This window comes from Thermobia domestica, chromosome 18, assembly GCF_964235325.1.
Source record: "Thermobia domestica chromosome 18, izTheDome1.hap1.1, whole genome shotgun sequence".
Lineage (NCBI taxonomy): Eukaryota > Metazoa > Arthropoda > Insecta > Zygentoma > Lepismatidae > Thermobia > Thermobia domestica.
In genome coordinates, this window is record NC_137471.1 from 63,641,653 (window position 1) to 63,666,960 (window position 25,308).

The following is a 25,308-nucleotide window of genomic DNA, read 5'->3' on the forward strand; positions in this document are numbered from 1 at the left end:
ATATAATATTACTTTTGCAATCAATGAAAGGTCACGGTTGAATGTTTTTCTCGTTTTATAAGAAGAATTCGTTTTTCTTTCAAGCAAATAAAAAGTGGCTTTCCATTCTGTTTTCTCTCTCAAGACATGGATTGGTAATACCGAAAATGAAGAGGTAGGTGAAATAACTTGTATGATATACCGGTAGGTCTTCAAGTCTTTTTTTTTTTTTTTAATTTCAAAGCTCTTCTTAAATTTTTGAAACTACGGAAATGGAAGGAAAACAAATTGAAGTATAACGGGAGGGGAAAGGGCTGTGAAGAATATAGGATGAAAATAAATGTTAAAAAGAGAAAAGATATGATGATTGGAACGAAGCGGTCGATGTCAAATTTTTAAAAGTAGGAGGGGAGAAAATAGAACTGGTGGACTAAACGGCGTGACAAACATCTTGGCATTTGAAGGCGGCGCTCCAAGTTCCCTTTAAATGCTGCTAGCAAATAAAAGGCCAGCGGTATTGTCACGTTTATTTTGCACACATCCACGTCTATCCTCTGTCACCTGATCGCGCTGTAGTTTGTCTGCTTACCCATTGCCACACCCCTTTACCAATGGCAACGTCACGCCAGAGCTTGTGTTTTATTCGTTTAGCTGAAATGCCAAGATGTTTGTCACAGGTCTTAGTTTTCCATACCTGGGTAATATTATTAGTGATCGTAAGAAGTGCGGTGGGTACATAAAAGCAAGGATAGGAATCGTGAAATAAGCCTTGAGGAGGGAGAAAAGACTGTATTGTAAGACTTTAAATAAAGAATTGAGAAAAAACTCATAAAATGCTTCGTGTGTACTATTGTACTGTATGGGGCAGAAACATGGACATTACGCAAAAAGTAATGAGAAATGATTAAAAGCTTTAGAAATGTGAATGTGGAGAAGAATGGAGCGAATTAGGGGGGTCGAGCGGAAAAGCGAATGAGAGGGTGTTAGAAATGGTGGTAGGGAAAAGAACAATTTTAGATATTATTAAGAAGAGGAACAAAAACTGGTTGGGACATTGGCTAAGAAGAAACGGTATCATTAGGGATGTGCTAGAGGGTATGGTGACAGGAAAGAGAGGGTGAAGGAAACTTCAATTAATGGGCGATATCAAAACGGAAAAATTGTATGCTAAGTCGAAGAGATTAACGGAACACCAGGGAAGCATCTCAGTTGTAGCAAGTCATCTGCCAATAACGGCAGAATACCTATAATGATAATACATGATAGGGAATACACAGGTTCAATGTTTCATTTATAAACTAAAGCCACCGGCGTAGTATATTGATCTAATATGCACCTAAAAAAATATCAGTTCATAGGTGTAAACAAGAATTTTAGGAATGATCCAAAACAATGGATTAAAAGATTGCGATCCTGGCTAAGAATTTTAGAAATGATCCAAAATAATGCATCAAAAGATTGTGATCTTTGCCAATAATTAGTTTTTGTATCAGGGGCCACAAAATGTTTGAACGACCCTAAATCAAATTAAAAAAAAAACAGAAAAAGCATATTATACTGAGTTAAGAAATAGTTTGGATTTGGCTACACTGTATGCAGTTCTCCAGATATAGGGCGAACAAGAAATTTTTTTACTGAACATTTTGATCAAAAAAAAAAAAGTACTTCGAAACGCTCCTGTTAGCATATTTTTGTGTATCAACCTCGTTTTCTAATGTTTTCCAAGTTGCCTATCATTTATTATAATGCTTCTTTTGCAAAAGATCAGTTTAAAATCTGTTTTATACACAAATGCAGTTGTATTTTTCCAGTTCGCAAATTTCGATATAATTGAATTTTATAACTTGAAGAATCAAGAAATTAAAGCTTTAATGTACAAAAAATACAAATTTAAGAGCTGAAAAACAAAAACAAAAATACATTTAAGAAAAAAACAAGAGAAAACGATATTTGGATTATAGCTATACTAACGTGTTTTCATTTTACATACTATTTACGTTTGAGTAAACTTATTTACTACACATATTAATTTACTTTAATATACGAAGCAATAAGGAACACATAAATGTTCTCTGATAATGAGAATAAATCAAAAACCAAACACCATATAATTTGCGATAATTCATTCAATCTTCGTCGCTGTCTTCGTTCATTCGAGTATTTTCAACCTTAGTGTGTGTTTTAAATAAGTTAGTGACGAAAGACAAAGGAAAATCATGGAGTCTGACAAAGGAATTTTTACCTTGAGGGTCCTAAAATGGTGAAAAAAGAAAGAAAACCTGTGAAAAAATAAGTTTTTTTTTTTCAGTTTTAATTTCTTTGACAACGTTGCCATCACTTTCAGACCCTGAAAAAATATATGTTGTATCTGAAAGTATAACAACATTTTGAGCAAAGAAATCAACGACGTGTCCCCCTCAATTTTTTAAAGATTTTTTGAAATTTTCAACACGCAAGAAAAAGAAAACCCGAATCGATTTTTTTTTTTTTTGAAGAAATGTTCACACTTACAGCTACATATTATCTACAATCTGTAAAATTTTCAAATTATTTGTACCATCCGCACCAGAATTTTTTTAAAAAAAATACTAAATTTTGAGCCTGTATGATACGATAATTCGATAAGGGGTAGAGGTAGGGGTCGAAACTCTTTTGGGGATGGTTTTAGATCAAAAATAACATTTTGGGTCAATGACAAACTAATTTGGATCAAGAGCCGTTTTAACTATCTTACTAGGAGAAGCCCTTTATCTATGTTCAATAAGACTGAAGTATTAATTCTGCTAAAACAGATAAAAAAAATGGAATACCCTAAAATGTAGTAGAAAGCTGAAAATTGGCGAATCTACATATTACTTGCTGTTGTCACCTACCCTCAACGTTCTACGATTAGTGCGGAGGGAACTGTAAGGTGAGGTTGAACGGTTTATCAAATGCTTCGCTCGCTCATCCCGTTATAGGCAAAGAGAACTATGTGAGGTGTATAGACTTCTCGGAAACTAGAAGCCTGCAAGAAGATCCGGAGAACCAGGGTGTTAAAAATCTGATCATCCAGTGATGATTTCAGGGGTTGTTTGGATGAAATTTTCCCTCCAAAGTGTCGTAGCTCTCCTCGAGGCATTTATCCAAACGGTTTCGGCCTAGGCTACCAGATTTTTCATTACAGTTTTTCCTCAGTACAACTTTAATCTCCGTTTTCTTCAAAGTCTCTTCGGGGCAAACCTTCTGAAATCGTTACTGTCAAAAGTAACAACCCCCTTAGTGTATTCGTTTGTTTAGTGTGTTGAAGTTTAATATCCCTTTTCAATATCAAGCCTACATGAGACGTGGACTTTCAATTTAAAGTGGAATTCAAACTACCGTACTGAGCTCAATACTTCGCCACTCGAATCCAAGACCACTTGGACCAAGAGCGATAATGATATAGATTTATTTATACTTGTCACCGGATTGAACAAATGAAAATTTCTTTTCGTGGCGCTGAACATTTGGGACCCTCAAATAATAGAGCTAGTTACTTCGCAGAAAGTCTAAAGATATTACAAGCTTAAACTACAGAAGTGTCCCACTTGCGGTATAAAGATATCACAAGTTCAGACCAATGAAGTATCCATAATAAATTGATTTTTTCCAATATATTAATGAGAAATGAAGCCTTGGATGTCCGTACAAACTGAGAAAGATATTTACGCTCTACATTAGAGTCTGAAAAAACGAGGGGAAATATCTCATAAATTGCTTTCCGTTAGTGTAACGCCAGCATGACGGAAACTTTTTTTTTTTTTTTTTTTTAAGTTAAGCTGTCTCCAGCTATGATATGCTCTAGACGGCTGTAATATTCATATTACCGAGAATGTCCGCTCTCTTCTCCTATTTTCCAACATACCATCATTCCTCATACCTCCCTGCCCTCTCCCCAAACCCTTTAGTCATCATCTTGATCCTTCTGTCAACCCCCTTCTGTGACGTTCTATGATGTGAAGCGGAAAAATCAGTCAGCAGCAAAGGAAGGAAGGAAGGAAAGAAAATGGCGGATGGGACTGTCTCCGTTTTATTCTGTCATATTCTCATTTTTAGCTGCTTTCGCTTGAGAGTAAGAGGAGGAAGGGAAAAGGAAGCAAAAAATGCAAAGATGGAGAGGGGATTCCGGAAGAAGGGGATAGGAAAATGAAAAACGAGGTCAAAACTAGTTGGTGGTAAAACAGTCTCTCATTTCCCACCATTAGCGACCAATTTTCAATATTTTTCTCATTAGATTTTCATCGCGATAGGAGGTTCCTTCTTAACGCCAACCATTGTCTCGTTTTCAGATTCACAGAGGTTGGTGTAAATTAGACCTGCTGAGCTTATCACTGACATTTAAAATAAGTTTCAGAAACGAGTAGTTATTCGAGACAAAATACTGTGGATTTTGTAAGTGTCAACAGTCTTGGTTCATTATTGTTATTTATAGTACTTAAAGGACTAGTACAGCTTTTTGGAAGATAACGTTCAGCTTCCATTAGTCGAAAGTGTGCGTAGAAGTCAAGGTTTCAGTATTCTTGATTACATTGAGGAAGACTCTAAAAGCTACCAGAATCTTCAAAGAATACTTATTGTTACATATAAAAGTTCGCATAGAACCACTACAAAAGGAATATTACTTGCAATGCTTCAATTGGCAAATATTTGGGCATTCGCAAGCAACTTGCCAAGTTCTGCCTCGGTGCGTTAAGTGGGCCCGCTCTCATTGGACGTACCAATGCCAAAAGAAGACCAGAGACACATCAGCAAAATATGTCAGCTGTAAAGGCGCTCATTTTGCTAATTATTCCGGATGTCCGCGAATACAACAAATCTTACAAGCAAAAAGGACAAAAACACCAGCAAGCACAATCTCACGTTCAGCACATCTTTAAGACACAACTGCTACATCCACTTCAAGACCTGATCCTACAAAATCACGCCACTATCGCAGCTTCAACACTATAGATGTCTCCTGATGTTAATTCCTCCTCTGAAGACATCATCCAAACTATTAAAGAACTTATTCAACTTCTGAATGATTTAAATCTAACCAACATAGTACATACGCTACGCACCTACATGCCAAAGCTGAAAGACGCCGCAGATCTGCTCAGCAAGTTCACCATTCCCATGGATTTCTTCTCTGAACTATTACCCGTAGGGTCTAAAAGCCTTTTCAGCACTTCAGTGCTTGTTGCAGGAAGCATTCTTCTTGTTTCATTTGTATTGTTCTGTATTTTTGTATGTTGCAATTTTGTATTAAAACAGCCAAAAATCAATCAATAAATAAATCCCGTTACTCATCTCTCAATGAAAACTACACAAATACTCATGACGCAAGAGAAGGCGTTACATTCTGCGGTCCACTGATCTTAAGAAGGAAATGAAATTCCATTTTTTAAAAAATATCTCGAAGTAATTTCGCATTTTTGGTGCAAATAATAGGCTTTAATCTATACTAATATATAAAAGGGTAAACGTGACACTCATCAACGCTCAGGTCAAACTGGAAACGTGAAATTTGTACAAAATACTACCTTTATTGTCACGAAAGCAAGGAATACCAAAAGATCTTTTTCTCGAAAACATCCCAAGAGGACGCAAACGAAGGTTTATTATTATTATTTGGTGCAGGTTTACTTTCGGTACACCACACTTTGAAAAATTCACAGATAAAATTCAATATTTTGCATGAAAAGACATATTTATAAAGAAAAAATTGTTGAGTTGATTTTGAGTTTAACGTTCCGTTCAGCAACGAGGCATTAGGAGACGTGGACCTACTGATTAACATGGAATTGGAACCACATGAGCTCCCGCCGGAAATCGAACCCGGGTCTTCCACGCCATAGGTGCATATGCTAACTACTTAGCCACGAAGGAGCTCAAGAAACAAATTGTGTTCTGCAGGCGAGTGAATTAAATAGAAAGTAATATAACTGTATTTTAAGTGTACAAGTGTACGGTTATTGTGTGAAATCATTAAAAGGGCTTTACGACGGATAAAAGAAGTGAATGCATATGAAAGATGACTGTATTTGATACTATTTGCCACTGGCGGTGTATTACTGCACAGTGTACCGAAGTTATATTTTATATTTACAAGTGGAACGTTACTAGTATGAAACCATGACAAGTGCTATTTTGAAATTCGTATCATTGCCAAAACCCACTTGTTTTCACTACCGTTGCTGACGCATCTTCTCCCTTCGAAAACACTCCTGCGCTATCGCACGGGCCTTCGGTGAGATAGCAATTGTGGTTTGTAGTAGCCACCTAACACACACATATTGTTTTTGTTGTTGTTGTTGTTTGCACTGTAGTTTTTATGTCATACATCCAGACGCCGTATTTATAAGCAAATGTAAAGAAATTCTAATTTTTCAACAATTATTTCGAGTGGTGTGCCAAAAGTGAAACTGCACGTATTATTATTATTATTATTATTATTATTATTATTATTATTATTATTATTATTATTATTATTATTATTATTATTATTATTATTATTACAAGAATAGAGTATCTCACGAATGCCTGAAGTTAGGGAAATGAAACCCTGCGCATAAAATTCTATTTAAAAAAATCCGCTACAAGGAGCAAAATCGAGCAATTTCTATGATCAAATTTCACATTTCCTTGATTCAGAATGTGCCAAATGTAAGAATTTCATTAAGTTCAAGGTGTAAACTCTTCCTTTGAAAGTAAAGGAATTATCGTGTTTAAGTATTTCCGAAAGATTCATCTCTCAAGAGAGATAGGAGTACCATTATTCCACTAATATTTACGTTTTCAATTCCATAGTCAAGAAATGATAAATATTGAGTATTTGCTTAAGATTTGAGGTGTGAAATTCAGAGCATATATTCTTAAGGGAATAAAATATTTTAGTGTTGTGGAAAATTTTAACTCTGAACGGGAACAAGAGTGCAAATTCTGCTGTAATATTTAAAATTTCCGGTTCTTTATTTTTAAAATTTTCAGTACGAGGATTAGCTTAAGTTGAATGTGGAATTTCGGTGTATAAACTTTTCTCTTTAAAAAAAAAATTAAAACGAGCGAACACGTATATCAGCAATTCCTATAATATGAAAATTTCTGGTTTTACACAACCATTATTTTTATAGTGCGAAGATTGAGCAGGTCTTGTAGTGTTAATAAGTTTCATCATCTAGAACTTATCAAATTCAGTATTTTGTTATGTTAAGGACAATTTTTTGACTTGGACATCAAGTGCTCACTTGTAAAAGTCAAATTTCCCAGGAACGTTATGCAGGGGAATATGAGTTAAATCCTATTATTATATTATATGCGGGTTTTCTGAAAGTTTACCATGCACGTGTCCTTACTAGTTGATATCTAATGTTTAGTAGACGGTAGATCAGAAACTGAACGGTAGAACAATCATTGGAATTTTCCACTATCATTGGAAAAAGACTTATTCGAAATAACAAAAAAAAAAAAAACTTACCGAAAGGAAACACAATACAAGTCGAAGACCTCGGTGCAAAAAGGGGAAAACTCAAATTGTACATTTGGTTCAGGATTGAAAGAAGAAAACATTTAAAAATTCAATCTTTGTACTTTAGCCTCCAAATTTTTTGTAAAGAAAGGTTTTACCCCTATAATAGCACCTCTCTTTACAAAACTTTTGGAGGCTAAAATGAAATAAGTTCAGTTTCAACTTTTTTTTTCAATTCCTGAACCAAATGTACAATTAGAGCTGTCTCTTTCTTGTACCGAAATTTTCAATTTAGAAACTTCTTCAAACCATAAATGGCGGGTATCAAAATACAGTTTTGTTAGAATCACGACACGATCTCCTGAACTAAAGCTAATTTTCGGAATTAATTTTTTAATTCTTTTTTTTTTCTGCAGTAGACAGCTGCAACGATTACCTCGGCCGAGTTCGTTAATTAAATCAGTCTCTTCACTTGTAATAGAGATTTTAATGGTGGCAATCCATATCCCATACATACAATATGGGCTGAGATTAGAATTTTTAAGGTTAAAAAGTAAAACACTTCTGAGGTTCAAAATACTTTTGAGCTTAAATGTGTTTGAGCTTCAACTTTTGAGCTTTTTTTTTTCAACAAATACTCCAAGGATCCAGTTTCTTTGATCTTTTCAATTCCTCCGTCCCTGAAAATCAATTTCCTACGTATTGCTATTGGAGTAATTATGTATTTCATCCTGGTTTCATAGACTACCTGCAATGCCATTGAGATTAGCGGGTTAGTATCATGTTCAGGATACAAAATACTAATATGTCCGTTGAATATTCTATATTATAAAATTGAAAGTGACTATTTTTGTGACTGTTAATCTCTTAAACCAGCCGACCGATCTCGATCAAATTTTCAACATTCATGAAGTTAGGGCTTAGAAGTTTTTCTTATCATTTCATTCTGACGGTAGAACTTATGGGAGAGGCGAGGGAATAATAAAAAATAAATAAAATTTAATAACTCTTGAACCAAACGAGTAATCTCTATTAAATTTTTGAACATAGATTAAGTTCGTGCCTGGGATGTTTTATTATTTCATCTTGACGGAGAAACGTAGGGGAGGGGAAGAAGGATGAGATATACAAATATATGTATATAAGTGATTTATGTCTGAGAGTTAATAACTCTTGAACCACCCGACCGATCTCGATCAAATTTTCAACATAGATGAGGTTCGAGTGTGGAAACTTTATATATGTGTATATATATATAGCTATATATTTAACTGTCTTTGTGACATTATCACGCTTAAACCACCCGACCGATCTTAATCAAATTTTCAACATATATGAGGTTCAAACCTGGCGTTGGGGCCGCGGTGGCTCAGTGGTAGAGCGTTCACCTCTGGTGCTTGGGGTCACGGATTCCATCCCAGCCTCCGTCAAGTGAACTTTGTGGTGGACAAACACCGTGTACGTGGGTTTCCTCGGAGTTCTCCCGTTTCCTCCCACTTTCTTCATTCCACTATTTCATTTATTACTAATCATCACCGTCTCCTTTAGCCTAACCGGCATAACCGTGAGATGTAAAGCTCAAAAATTTCATTTTTCAACTGGGGTTGTTTTTATCATATCACTTTGGCAATAGAACTTACGGGAGGGAGAGAGGACGTGAAAGAAATATTAAAATAAATAAAATTTATAAAAATAAAAATAAATAAATAGAACCACCCGACCGATGTCGATGAAATTTTTAACACACATGAGGTTCAGGCTTAGAATTGTGTTTATCTATTTACTGTGACGATAGATCTTAGAAGAAGGGGAGGGAGGAGTTTAAAAAATAAATAAAACTTAATAACTCTTGAACCAAACGGTCATTCTTGATCAAATTTTTACATAGATGAGGTTCGGGCCTGAATCTTTTTTTTTTTTAAATTTCACTTTGACTGTAAAACTTAGGGTTGGGGAATGGGAGCGGGAGATACATAAAAATAAATACAACTTAATAACTTCTGAACCACCAAACCGATCTCACTCAAATTTTCAACCTAGAAGTACGCAAAAATTTATTTCAGGAGGGGTTCAAAGCTTTTTGGGTGGGGTTTAAATTATATTAAAACTTGTAAAATCGCCCCCTAAAATTAGACTAAATTTACAGAAAAGTCAAGATTTCAGGGAGGGTCCGGGCCCCAGAACTCACCCCCTGCGTACGGCTCTGTGAAGTTCGAACCTGAGATGTTTTTTGTCATATCACTTTGATGGTGTAACTTAAGGGAGGGGGAGGAGGAGAGGCATTTAAAAATGATCGAAAATGACCGATATTAATGCCGAATCTTTAGATTTTGGGGGTTACTGAGATGAATAGTGACACTTTCGATGCTGTTTAATCCAAATTCAGCCCTGCAGCTTGGGAGAGCGGGAGGAGAGATACATATAAAATGATCTAAAATGACCGATATTAATACCGAATCTATAGATTTCCATGTCGCTGAGATGAACAGTGACACATGATGCCGTTTAAATCCAAATTCAGACTCGCAATTTGGGGAAGGGATATATATATATATATATATATATATGATCAAAATGACCAATATCAATATGGAATTCATAGTTTTGGGGGTTACTGAGATGATCAGTGGCACTTCCGATGCCGTGCCCCGCAATATGGGGAGGGAAGGGGTATATGAAAATTATTGAAAATGAACGATATCAAACAACATTTTAGTAATAATAAAAAGTGACCAACTAACGGAACATGTTACTACTTTTTCTTAATTTAACTCGGTGGAGCGGGTAATTGATGCTAGTACAATGCTAAAATGAACAAAAAGGCTTTCTACAGTAGGAATCTCAAGACTTAAATATTTTCAATTTTCAAATATTCGTTGAGCTTAAAGTATATACTTAATTTTAATGTGAGGTAAAATTTCATGATTTAAGCCTAAGCTTGGTAAAATTTAGCTAATTAAAGGGTTTAGTATACCAAAATCCAAACCAAACTTTTTAGTGTGGTGTATACTATAATACTGCTACTTATTTTTCTAAGTAGCAAGTTCTGAAGTGTCAAGGGGCACAATTGTCCCCTTACCCCCTCCATATAAACGCCCAGGATTGTGTGTACTGTATTTTAAAAGAAACTAACCTCCGAAATGCTCATGAATAATGTGTCACGTTTCAACATACAACAATTTATTTATTTAGTCTGTATCTCCAATATGAAAAATTCCATCATCAACCACACGTACGTCATACTTAATCCCAAATTCCTTTTCACTCTGTTCCCTACATTCTGGAATATTTTCCAAAGTGAGATAGGTGCTTTGTTTGTGATTATATCTGCCATAACCTATATGGCCTCAAATTGCTTTCATATTGCTACATAACGTTATATCTGCTCGGCTATACCTGTTTGGCAATGCATTGGGGGATGGCATCTCGCCTATATCGCTGTTCAAACAGTACTTACAAGGAAAAGTGTTCAGCGGAATGTTATTAGACGATCATGTAGTTCTACCTCTCTCTGCTGGAGGTATTGTGTGTATACAACAAAAGCCCCTCGTTGCCGGAACAATGTTATTGTAGCTTGAAATGCAATTGTCTATCAACACCATCGTCTCTAGAAAACTGTACGTTCATACAATGTTTAGTAATGTGCATAGTTGCAAGGCTTAGTTTGCTTTTTCATTCAACCTAATGTTAAGTAATCAGTGGTCTTCTTATCCACAGAAAGTTTTACCTTTAGAGAACGTGTCTACTATTTGAATTCAAGGGGCATTAAATGCGGTAATCTAATGGCTCAGCTTTTGTTGTGAGAACAGATTGATGTTGTTTGATTTTACGTACAGTATACGAATAATTCTTATCGAACAAAATAAACATTTGAGACACTAATTATGGAGCAGACGTACAAATATTCACATTATGAAGTGAATTTTCTTGTGCTGCTACGAAATTTTAAACAATCATAATGATTTTGTATTATTCCAAAGGCAAAAAATTTGTTGAATTTTAAATGTTTTTGATCAGGAACATACGCAAGGAATAGATCCTAGTAGTTTGGGTTCCCCCGAAATCCCAACTTTTCTGTAATTTTATTTTAATTTGAGAAATGATTTTACAAATTTCAGTAAAATTTATTTTCATATTGAATTTGGATCCCGTAAAAGCCTTACACCTCTCCCAAAATAAAATCGTGCGTACGTGTCTGTTTTGTGTGTTAATATATGTACGGTACACAAATAAAAAACAATAGATGTTGTTCCCAAATTACAATGTTGATTTTTTAAATACAACATTGGGGTATTCAGAAAGAATTGTGCGAAACTAAAGCGTAGCTAATTATTTATTTTGTGCTGAGATCAAGGGTAAAAGTGAAGGTGAACGCGGAAGGACGCCATCCCGCACCTCCAAAGAATATGTACGACGTCCTCCAGTTCCTAAAAAAAATTACAATGGGCAAAGATAGGCAGCGGGACGGCGGGACGTCATGCCGCAATCTACCGTTCCCCCTACCTTTTCAGATCCACTTTTACCCCTGGCTGAAACAACATACAAAAGCAAAATTGGTCGGAAAGAAGAAAAGGAGATTGTAAGTTTTATAGTCTGTGTTTGTAGTTTACATCAAAGCCACCGGATGTGCTAGTTGTTGTGTAAACAGTTAATAATGTCAATGGTGACCATCGAGGTAGGATGTACGTACTGTATGATGAAATTTTCGGGAACAAACTCTGTCGTAACAGTGCAAAGAAACAAGTACAGCATAGGAACTACATTTCACTGGCTGCATAAGTTTGAATATACCGGATGTTTGTGCTCTATGAAAAGTCCTGGCCTTCCAGAAACATCAAGGGAGACAGTAGATAGGATCCATGCTGCATTTAAAAGAAGTCCAAGAAATTCAACAAACTGAGCTAGAAAGCAGGATGTGTCACAAACCACTGTATGTGTCTTGTCATTGTGTGTCACTAATAAAATTAACATAAAGATTTGAGACAAAACATTTCTAGTGCGTTAGAGCAGGTACGCCCCGCACAATTGCGAGGCCCGTTTCCTTACGTCGGAGGAACTTAAACTGGTTGAAAAACTTTCTTACAAGAAATCTATCCTAAGAAGCGTGATAGATATGGTGAAAAGAAATGAAGAGAGAGAATACGTATATATTACAACTGATAGAGGGGGTTTCCACTACTTTTGGTTTATTTTAATTTCAAACAGTCTGCGGAATATAAGCAAGTATATATTTATTTCTTTTATATATGCAATATTAATGAAACAAATGGACTTTGAAAAGTCCTTAAAACTCCGCGCAGTAAAAACGAGGTAGTCTTGAACAATTTCTACACATTTGTAGCCAGTTCACTTATGTCTTCGTAAAAATACGAAATGAAATTAGTTTAACGTCCCACGATTCTGCTCTTTAGCGGACCACGTGCACAAAAGGCAACGCGCTAGCCACTAGACCATAGATGAGGACTTAACTCTTCGTCTTTCAATTCAGTTCATTATGATTATGAGAGATTCATATTGTGAATAAGGAACATAATACATCTGCTTTAGTACTCTTTCGTATTTTCTCCATTTATTTAAGCTCCGCAATAACCGATATTACGATGGATCAGTTTTCAGAAACCCTTCTTTCCTAACTAGATAAGATATCCATTCTCTTCAATATCATATAAAGATACAATTGTGCAGTTTCGCACATTATCTATGCTGGGTAAAGGCAGAGACACCTATGAGATGGATCAATAAAATTGCTTTTGTTAAGAGAAAAAGATAGAATTCGGACAGTACTCATTTCCTTGGTATTTTCCAAGTATTGAAAAGTGTTTGAAGAAATATTTTGAGGAATACTTTATATCAATGTTTTACATTTATTTTTCAATTTAAATATTAAATCTGTATTTTAGTGGAAATCCCCATTGCTGTGCCGAGTCGCAGGAGTTAGCTGAGGATTTTAGTGCTCGAAGAGCAAAAAAGAAATGGGGTATATTACAACAAATACTTGCTACGTCAAGAAGAAGAAGAAGAAGAAGAAATGAATATTATTGTATGAGGAAGGGGAAAGAAGAAAGTGAAGAGAACGCTACAATTCGTAGACTATATTACAAATACTTACTATGTCAAGACGAAGTTAGCTGAGGATTATTGTGCTTGGAAGGGCAAAGAAGAAAGAGGAGAAAAGGCTAGAATTGATGGAGTGTTACAACGAATACTTGAAAACGTTGCCTAAAGATTGTAGCGTGTCAAAAGTGAAAAATAAGGGAACAAGATGCTACAATAGTGGCGTATATTACAATAACCAGGGGGTAAAAGTGAGAGGGAACGCGGAGAGACGCCGTCCTCCCACATCGAAAAAATATGTCCGGCGTCTCCCTAGTTCCTAAAAAAAAAAAAAATACAATGGGCAAAGATAGACAGGAGGAACGGCGTGATGTTATGCCTCTACCTACCGTCCCCCTACCTTTTGAGATCCAATTTTACCCCTGACAATGAGTAGATCTACAGTAATTGCTACATGAAGATAAAGTTAGCTGATAAGTGTAGTGCGCAGACGTTTCTAAAATTAAAGCAAACCTCCTGCCAATTTGTAACAGAACACTTACAATAATGATGAGATACATTAAATCTGTTCTTCCACAGTATATAAATTGATAAACATCCAGCATTGAGTGTGTTTGTATAATACACTCTCTCGCTGCAATCGGTGGGTGTATATTTTCACGTTATTTTGGTTTGTTTTCTAGACTGAATCGCTCTCGCCCCCCTCCATTCCATATAGGTTTCATAATTCGTAATTAGGGAAAATAAATTAGCGATTGTATACTGATAATTGGGAGACCTCAAATCCAGGAACCAGCAATAAATGAGTTTTAATTTGTTAATATATTCTCATCAGAATGAAGTTAATATTCACATTTGTAAATTATACTGTTATATACATTATTCAATGTTACAAACAAAAGCTATGAGGCTAATTGGAGGAAGTGTATCCGTATATATCAGATCATTATCTGACGTAATTTATAAGGACTGGAATAATTAACAAAGTACCAACTCCTTCCGGTTTTTTTTCGTAAAATTAAAGACATTTAGTAGTAATTATAGAGTGGAATATTGGAATAAAGTCAGTCAAACTCTTTTATTTAAAGTGAACAACCCGTATTAAATTGGTGAGACTGAGAGGCCATAATTTTCAGCCACAGTGATCGGGTGCAAGATTCGAACTACGGACCTCCTAATAACGAAGAAGAAAAATGGTTTAACATTTACTTTTTTTAAACGTTTAGCAGCATTATTAGAAAAACGGAAATGCGAGCAAAAAGCAAAAACTCGAGATATAAATAAAAAAAAACTTTTAAGAGTAGCAATAGTAGTCTACTTTTTTGAAATGAAATCTTAACATCCAACGGTTATGTCGACTAACCTAAAGGAGACGGTGATGAGAAATGAATAAAATGGTGGAATGAAGAAAGTAGAAGGGAATGGGAAAACTCCGAGAAAACCCACGCACACAGCGTTTGTCCACCACAAAGCTCATTTGGTGTGAGGTGGGATCGAACCAAGGAGCCCACACACCAGAGAGCTATTGTACTTTTACGCCGAAGATATATGAACATTACAATGGGCGATAAAATAAGTAAAAGCTGTTAAAATATAAAGAAAATTGGACAAAAGATGGTACGGTAAACTAATAATAGTTAGTATGTTTTTTTTTTTTAAAAAAAAAAAGTTAAGGAAAATCGAACAGTACTAGAAATAGTTAAGAACAAAATAGGAAAAGAAATTGCCCAGGCATTATTCGAGACGAAATTGTCTTCTTATTGTTATGATTGAAGATACAGTAGAAGGTATTATAGGGATAGGAAAAATAAACTTACAATACTAGTATATAGAAGAGGTACTGTATACAATTGCGAATAGCGTGGCACATGGAATCTTCGAAGTTTGCTACAATTTGCCAGCAATGATGATAATTTCATTGTGGAATGACACTTCTTTGAATGTTCTTCACATTATATAACCATAAAAAATATAAAGTTTTAAATTATTGTTAATTGTATGATTAGGATAATTATTTCTGGATCTAAAGCGGTGTTAAAAGTAATAACTAGCGGCCGACTACAGTAAGTGCAGCTTAATTAACAAAGGTGTCCAGAATGACTGATTTCTGTAGGTTTATTACAAGTCTTGTGTTTTATTTCTTCCAATTGTGTCACAGTGTTTTTATGGACAATGTAGCTAAGATTATGATTATTATAAGAAAGGGTTATTGCTATTATTAGTAGTATATAGTTATTATGGTTATTGTTATAACCGTTATAGTGAACCTTGGATTTAGTTTCTTCCCCCTTTCGCTAGGGCAGACTGTTCCGTACCGGAATCATACTCCACTGACGAACCAACGCACACGGGTCTGTCGGAGTTCGGAAAGGTAAGTAACATTTTATTATTATTATTATTTCAATTTCTTATGCGTGTTTTGCCGTTTTCTTGAAATATTCTAAAACTGTATTTTTAATAAGTTTTTCTCTCCTCCTATAGCCCATCTTTCAGAGACATTCAAGGGAATACAAATCGAAATATTTAGCAGAAGATCTTAGCCTCAGATGGTACTAGTACATCTAATATTCTATACATTTCTTACGTAGTCTTATTATGCATAATGCATAAACGACTCCAGCAAACAAAGTGGTAGTTTTGAAGAGTACAGATTGGACCGCTTAACACCTACTGATTAGCCAATATACGTAATCTTATACATAATTTGAAAGATTATTATACGGAAATACTTCCCTTGAGGAAATTGTTCCTCTTCTTCGGCCAATGTATTACAATATGTCCACCACTGAAAATAACTTTTGTAATATTCAAAGCTGTATTTGTTTTCAGGCAGAAGTCTACACTGAGCATGTGTGCGCTTTGGTCTTACTTGTTTTACTCAAGGGGCATATTTACAGAATGTTACTGTCTTGTTGATAATGAGAAAGCTGGGAAACTTCTTTCAACTTTGTGTGTGGTTTTATTATGCGGTACTTTATAAGATTCGCAAGTTTCTTTGTGAAAAAGGAAGAAAAGTATCAGATGCTGCAAAATTTAGTTGTACATTTGCTCAAATTTGTTTTACCTTGAATATAGTACTAACCAAACTATAAATGATTTAATTTATAAGTCAGCTGCATATGCTGCATTTAAGTACAGACCTAGTTTACAATGTTTCAGTTTGCTCAACTTTTTTTTTTTTTTTTTTTTTTTTTTTTTTTGTAAGTTACAACCTTCACTGACAAATGTGCTCCACTGCATCCTAAATAACAGCGATGTGTAGCACAGGAAATACAATACAAGTATAGTATGAATCTATCTCCTTCAGAAGTATTTGGCTTCAGATGTACAAGTTAGCTTAGGTTGTGAGATTGTATGGAAAATTTTAGGTATTTTAGATAGGTTACGTCATAATGAAGATGAAATCAGGTTAGGTTAGTAATGTCTACATATTCCTGATGAAACTGAGCTTATGCTACTGTACAAATCGTAGAAACATCTTTTTCATATGTTATGAATCAACTTCTGCTTTTTCTTATTTTAACGTCCGACTATTATGTTAAGGAAAACGATAATGATATTAATGAACGAAATAGTGGAATGAAGAAAATGGGAAGATACGGAGAAACCCTGATAAAACCCACACACAGTCGCACACGGTGTTTGTGAGGTGAACCAATATCATTAGTTCTTCTGTGACCCGTATGATTAGTATGCGCGACTTCGAAACAGTATGCACGGATTAATTCTCGACGCGGTTCTGATCCCGTTGCACATTTCATGTAGCCTTTATGTTGAAAAGGGACGCTAAGACCTGAAATCAATCAACCAACTTCGTATTATAATAAGTGGTAGGCCTATGCTGCAGTTGGTATACCAACTACTTTCATATTATTTCAGGAAGTAATCCATGTTACACTTGGTACACTAACTTATTGTTACTGGAGATAGACCCATGCTACACGTGTGACTGCTTGTGGTCGACTAGAGTAAGTTTGTTTTATCTTGGCACGCTTCCCGCCAGTACACTTGGTTGGCTTTTAAAATACTTTCTGATAGCACTCACGTGAACGGTTTAGTCCAATAGACGTCTAATTGGCTTTGTCGTGTAGGTGACGTCAGCCAGCCCATCAAATGAGGTCATTGCTATTTGACGGGTATTTGAAATGCTTAGTTGACACATGCAAACAAGTGTGTTACAATGATTTGTGAGTGGTGTGGCGTTTTGCTGTAACTCGCAACTTAACTGCAGCGTGGCAAGAACGCGTTGCAGATAGATCCATCCTTTAGGCGGGAAGTGTGCCAAGATAAAACAAACGTACTCTAGCTAGCACCCATGTTTGTGTGCGCATGGTAATGAATTCGATTCCCATTAAAAGTGATTGACTATATAAACCCGATTAGTAGTTCCGCTCTTACTTTAAACACTAAATAACTAGGATTTTCTTTACAAGAGGGAAACTATCCAACCATTCATTCTTCATTCGGGCACCTTCGAATAATATCATGGGTGGAATAATGCCTCCGAGCGCGTTCCCAAAAGCCACAGCGATACCTTCAGCATGTTCTTGCTCTATCAAACACAGTTTTTGACCCTTTCCTTGTGTTCACGTATGTTTCTTCATGCAAACACAAATGACATCTTTTTCATTTATATTATAAATTAACTCTGGTTTATTCTTTACATCTATATCTGCCAAAACTTTCTCAAGTTTCCGAAAATAATTCCCGATAACAGTATGGTTCAATTTCAAAGCCCTTCCTGGATTTAATTTCCGACACTTGAGTCTTGCAATTTCTGAAAGGCGAGATAAGAACAGCTGCAACCAATAATACTGTCAGGTGATTTTAGTTTTTCATTTTTATTTATTTATTTATTTATTTATTTATTTATTTATTTATTTATTGACTGAACCTGTTTTAACTTGATTTTGTCCATAAAAAAAATGTAAGCATTACTTCTAATCACTTTTGATGTCAACGGATAGCCCTCATTACATAACCTTATTATTCTTTCACATAATAAATTCTCAAGTTCAGGAGATGAAATACATTTTCTTCCTATTTTTGACGTTGTTCTACCCTTAACAAACTCTTAGGGCCTTGTGCAGAGTCGTTCTGACGCGTGATTAGTGACATACTCAAGAGTTCGACTAACATATGGTTCCTGCAGTAGTCAGGCCTTTAGTATGACGCTAATCATGCGTCGAAACCACTCTGAATAAGGCCTTTAGTGTTCTTCTTGGTGTATTAAAAAGTTTTGTAGCACCATTTTGCCTTCATGTATGAATTGAATGCTGTTTCAAGTATACCCTTGGACCATTGTGTATAGATGGATTTCTTTTCTGATAGTTACGTGGCATCTAAAGTACAAATCGGAAGCAAAACAGTAAGTGGCTTATGCAGAGTCGTTTTGCCGTATAATTAGCGTCATATTAAAGGCCTGACTACTGAAGGAAACATGTGTTAGTGGAACTCTTTAGTATGGCACTAATCATGCTTCAAAAGACTCTGCATAAGGCCCTAAGTGTTACTGTTCAAAATATCTTCTTCTAACGAAGAGCAAGATAGAAAATTTGGCGTTGTTAGCCTAAATTGTAGTTTGCGATATTACTCTTAATAAACACGTTTCTCTTTTCGAATGCGTTTTATTAGAGTTCAAAATAAAAAGTGCTTGCTAGTAGTATGTTTGGAAAACATATGTACCCAAGTACAAAACTCATACAAAATGTTTACACCTTACAAAACTAATACAAAATATTTACAACATTAAGGACCTATCTCCTTAATTTTAGATGGAAACTTCTGGAAAGTCATTTTCAACACTTAAATCGCAATGACACACAGAGGGATGACCCACAACTAACGTAAATCCGTCACGTGGCTTAGTTGCTAGATTTAATGCATATGCTGCATATGTCACCAACAGAATTAATTTGAACTTGTCTGAGAAATAGCCACCTGGCGTTATTTCCTCGATTAGCGTTATTTCCCCGAGTCACCTTACTTAGTAGTATTTAACAATCATTTTAACGTAATTCCGTTATCTATCCTTTCTTAATTGCATTGGTTGGAAGCAGGGGTAAAAGTGGATCTGAAAAGGTAGAGGGGCGTATGACGTCACTCCGTTCCCCCATGCCTATCTTTGCCCATTGTAATTTCTAGTAAGTGGAGGAAGTATTTTCGGAAGTAGAGGAACGACGTCCTGCCACGTTTCTCCTCACTTTTATTCCTGGTTGGAAGTTCTATTTAATAAATACAAGTATTTCTTTTACTCTAATATTTGCAATCTGAAAATTAACACACTACTATTTCATTTCGATTACCCCTAACATAGAAAATAAAATGGGTATCATTATACCAACAAGAAGGATTATATATCACTATTTCAGACAAAGAGAAAACTCACAGATATGATTCTCTGCCGTAAATTCATGCCTTAAGATGGAATCAAAGAATTTTTCACAGTACACTGTTAAAAATCGTTGTGTTATTTCAACGGCATGCTTATGTGTTAACACGATTGTGTTAAAATATAACACAAATAGGTGATTAGAACAACTCACTCTCCATTTGGAGTTGTGTGTCAAATGCCGGCAGTTGAAATGACACACAGCCTGTGTGTTAAATTAACACAAATGTAGAATCTTCGATGTTGTTTTCTGCGTGATTGCCAAATATGTTGGGCATCTAATTATAAGGCTTATAAATTGAAGCAACAGACAAACACAGTAGAAAGAAATACTTAAACAAATCCAGGTATACGCAAAATTTCAACATGCAAATTGCGCGATGTGTTTTCAATTGTTTTACATAATGTTCCTCAAGAAATATGTCAACAGCGAGAAACAACATCGTATTACTGTGTCACTTCTGCACTGCACTGAAGCTCACTAGTCAGCAACGGGGACTGTGCTTCAAAAATGGCGGAAAACCAGTAGAATCACGATTAATAGACAAACAAATTATAAGGATATAGGTAAGAGTTTCCTATCATTCTTGAACAAGTTGTTGATGAAGGTTGTGTTTCGAACCATCAAGAAATACTTCACAATAAGTGTTGGGGAGAACGACAAAAAAGTTTATGAAGATTTTCTAAATGAAGTTTTCTGTAGTTTACTATTCTTATTTTAAAATTGGAATCTTCGGTAAGCGTAAGCATGCACACCACATGGTTTTCCAACACAGAAAAATGGTTACATCAACACCACACACGGAGTTGATGGTGTGAAATAGGCGTCGTAGTAACATAAAAGTGTGGTCGAATTAACACCAAAAACTAACACTAGATGTTAATCTAGTGGCCTGACCTTGAATTTTAGTACAGGAAATGTTGAATTAACACCAAAACGGTGTTACTTATACGGCTTTGACCTCAAATGATGGCACAGATTGTGTGTTGAAATAATAAAAAATGATGTTGAAGTAACACAGGGACTGTGTTATATTGATACTTGACATAGTGAAATATTAACACAAAATGATTAACACACTACACACTGTGTTACTTTCTTCGTGTTGGTGCAACACTGCCACAAGTAACATTCAACACTTTTCTCGACACTATCGAACCTGACATGGTGTAGAATCAACACCGAAAATACTAACACAGATCCGAATTTAACACCGCTCAACACCGATTCAGGGTGTGTTAAAGACGTAACACACACCCTGTGTTAAACACCAACACCGCGTGGTCTGTGTTGAACTAACACCGCATAGTAGTAGTCACGCTGGAACTACTGCCCTGCATTAAAATTGAGTTGAATTAACACAACCATTTTTTTTTTTTTTACTGTGTAGGAACAAGTACTGTACTCGGAGGCGACCCTATCTTGTCCCCACCCCCTGGCAAAATCAGAAATGATGCTACTGGGTATACCACTGAATCATTGTGCCTCCCATAGACATATCTAAGAGTAAAAATATTAATTTTTAGACAGTTTTGTAAGAGCTCTAAAATTTTTAGAAACTTATTTCATTATTTCTTTAAAAATTGTATTCCTTGTGTCAAATGAAATTCATATACCTAACAGATATTTTACGATGGTTTGTTCATTCCAACAAATCCAGTAGCAACCATTCCTTCCATGTTTGTTAATGAGAGGGATTCTTAAATGGAAAACACATATGTTTTCAGATACGTTATACACAGTTCCACGTAACATGTCTCAGGGGGATTATATATACAAACAAAGCTAGTGCTTATGAATTGTGCTAATGCCAAAAATAATTACTCGTATTTTTGATGCAGGAACAAACTCCATCCTCCTATTATCACTTTTTCTTTTATTTGTCGTTTTGATTTTGCTGAACTTTCATTTTTAGTTAATCCTACCACTAATAGTCAAATCCCGAGTATTGGCGCTATCCAATCGATATTAATGTGCATGTACACGCGTGTAATTAACAAGGCTTGAAATAATTACGAATTGTAAACTTTGAACGGTCACATGGCGTTATTACTATGGTTATTGCTTAGAGCCACGTGTGAATGTGTATATATATCATTCGTGAAAGACTTAGCTGGTTGCAGATTAATGGAACTATGTACTCACTGACACTTTCAGCTCTACAATGAGTTTATATGTAGATATTGATTGTTTACACTAAACATGAAACAGAAATTAAGTAAACAATGTATGTAAAATCGATGGCTCTAAGAGTATTTGACTGGGAAGGCCTCCTTGCTTGCAGTGGCATAAGATAATATTACTGAAATAGCAGTTTTCTTACCACGTTGCAATTTTTTTTCTCTTCCAGACTTCCAAACTATGCTAAGTATGGGCAAGAGTACATAAGAATGGGAAATCATCAATTATACATGACCTCACATAGCGAAGTCCCTAACTATCATGCATTTCATGCGAGCAGTCCTGGGTTCGATTCCGGGTGAGGAAACTCGCTCGCAAAAATATAAAAGCTTTTTAAGGTCAGCTATCTTAGGTGAGGTTTTTCCTGGACTTTTCTCATTTACACTAGGAAAATGTCGTGATGTTACCTAACATAAATGTTCCAGGCCGCTTTCCTCCTTTTTCCATTCCTTTGTTCTTTCCCCACTTCAACGGTTAGTATGATCGCCGAGATACATCATCCTCCATATGTGGCGAACTTAATGCCCAGGAACAACATACGATTCCTAATCCTAACCCTAAGAACGGCTAAGTTCCTTTGTCTGCCTACAGTTGACAGGACAAAAACGGTAAAATATAGCGAGAAAAGTATTATTTAAAAAAAAATGATTCAGTGTCCTAAGAATAGATTTTCTCTTTTCTTAAGCACCTCTTTAACTAGAAACGATACAAATAAACAATTTCCGGACATCATAGAACAAACGGTAATAAAAGTGAGAAGCGTTTTTTTTTTTTTTTTTTTTAACTGATTCAGCATCGCATGGATGGATATGTTCCATCTCCACCCGTATTCTTCTATTAAAACCTTAAACTATTTTATTGTCTATTGGATCTAAAATTTATAAAATATAATATTTAGATTGGAATATACATGTATAAAGAACAAATAGCGAACGTTATAGAAGTTAGACCAAATATAACAATAATAAATAAGCTTTGCACATTTCCAACATTATATTTGTATTTTAGTGGTTCGGATTCTATATTTTACTATAGGTTTTCGTCACATGTAGCCTCGGTGCTAAAAAGAACAATAGACTTCAACAAAGAAACAAACATACATATTGGAAAGGTACTTAAAATTCAAATATAATTTTGATAACATAAGCCTCGCAACAGCATCCTCAAACCTTCGCCGAGATTACAGACAAAAGATCTCCTCCAGTTCCTTACCAGAGGGTAGCGTTCCCAAAACTGATGCAACGTTCCCTCTTTGTACTGCCATGCTGATGCGTTGCAGTAGAAAAGAGGTTGCTCTAGCATCTCCTGACGATAAAGAAATGCGGTGACCAACTTCTTTTATAAAGTTAAGGCCTTCGAGACCCCATGAACCACCCGATTCAATAGCTATAGCGACAAAATTATATTTGTCGAGTAAATTGCTATACTTCCTGCGTTTTTCTGTTTCTCGGCGAGCAGCCACGATGCCAGCTTGTGCTGAGGAAGAATGTAAATTTGAAGGGGCGAAGGTGTCGGAACAAGTAAAATCCCATAGAAGTGCTTTTCCTTTCTTCCACGGTATTAGGGTCATACCATCTGGCCTCTTGCCGTCTGCACGACTGCATCCCAACGGTTCACATATAGAAGAAACGCCTGCTGAAATTAGTGCCCTCATGATAATGTCGTTGACGCTGGAGTGGCGTGAATATCTGCCCGCACTATTGGCACAGGAGAGTCCATGAAGGCCCTTCTTGTCTACGACACTTCTACAGGCAGGACATCTGTGTTGCTCGCAAACATCTGCTCCCAAACGCAGTGCACTGGCAATTCGAAAACTGTCATTGGGAAGATGTAATCCTAAAGAAGGTGACGGGATAGCATGAAGCCAAGCGCCTGCCTCTGGAGATGATGTAGCTAGAAGTCTGGCCTTATCTTCTGGGTTATCGGATGACTGAAGTAGAGCTGAAAAGTGATGACTTATAAGAGGATCGTCCCAAGAGGATTGTAGTCCTCTCTTATCAAGGTCAGGTGGATCTGATCCCACTATAGATGACCACTTAGCAATGCTATCGTTGACATCCGAATTCGATACTAGGCTAAGATCTTGTTGGAGAATGGTCTCAATTAATGGCTTAGCGCCATAGAATGAAGACAGGAAGGATGAAATAGCCAGATCCATGGCGCGACGAATGCCGAGACCTCCGTGGTTAACAGGAAGGGACGCCTGCAACCAAGAGTTATTGTTGAGTGAACAATTCAGGATAGATTCTAGACCGGTTTTCAAGGTGTTGTCATAGCATTCCAGTAGATCAGCATCCCGCCAAGAAGGAGCACAACGAAGAAAGTATAGCAGCCTTGGCATGGACAATGAGGCACGTAGTAGGTAAAAGGCAGAGTGAGCTGAAATCAAGGAAAGACGTGTAAAGAAGAATTCTAATTTAGAAATTTTGTCTTTTAATATTGTTCGTCTTGCCTCATTAGATAATGCTGCTCCTAATAAGCTGGCGTCATCTGTCGAAATTCTTTGAATCCCAGGCGCGGCTTCGTCAAACAGCTTGAAGAGGTTATTAGACTGCTCATTGGAAACTCCGAGAAAGCTGACCTCACATTTGGAGAAATTCATTTGCAATCCGATCTCCTTAGCCCGTCTACGGATCATTTCTAATGTCTCTAGTACTGTATCCTTGTCTCCAGCTATAGTCCCGTCATCCAAATACCATATGTTCAGTTCTGTATTGATACTATTAACGATGGATTGTAAAGTTAGTGCGAACAAACCAGGGCCAAGAGGGTCGCCTTGTTGTACGCCACGCTGAGAGAGGATTATTTCATCTCCTAAGTATAAGTTGCTCGGTTGCGAGTAGCACTGATGTACGTATCGATAAATTGATGGAAATTTTTTTTTTAGCTGTATGAGCATAGAGTCACGATTCAACTCGTTAAATGCGTTTCTGAAGTCTATTTTCAGAAAAACTTTCTCCTGCTAGTGTGGAAAAGAGTAATACATACGAGCAGCGTGGACTGCTGCTTCTGCTCCATGTGAGACGCAAACTCCAAGTTGGTGTGGGGATAGAAAATGTGTTAGAGGTTCTCTAATTCTATGGCAAATGATTTTGGCTGATAATCTCCTCCACACATTGCCTATTGCGATAGGACGAATGCCGCCACTTTTCTTCCTCAAAGCTATTAGTGATGCTCCAAAGAAAATAGGTCTAATTTCTGTGGGCACATTACCGGAAATAATCAGATGGAGAA

At 36.1% G+C, this 25,308-nt stretch overlaps 1 protein-coding gene across 1 annotated transcript in view; it reads left to right on the plus strand.

The window, feature by feature from the left end:
- The window catches only part of LOC145675799 (dipeptidase 1-like), a 993,427-nt gene that overhangs the window by 836,250 nt on the left and 131,869 nt on the right, over positions 1 to 25,308 (plus strand). The window contains exon 7 of the mRNA XM_081746502.1: positions 15,800 to 15,872. Coding sequence (XP_081602628.1) covers positions 15,800 to 15,872 — 73 coding nt within the window. The remainder of the gene's footprint in view (positions 1 to 15,799; positions 15,873 to 25,308) is intronic.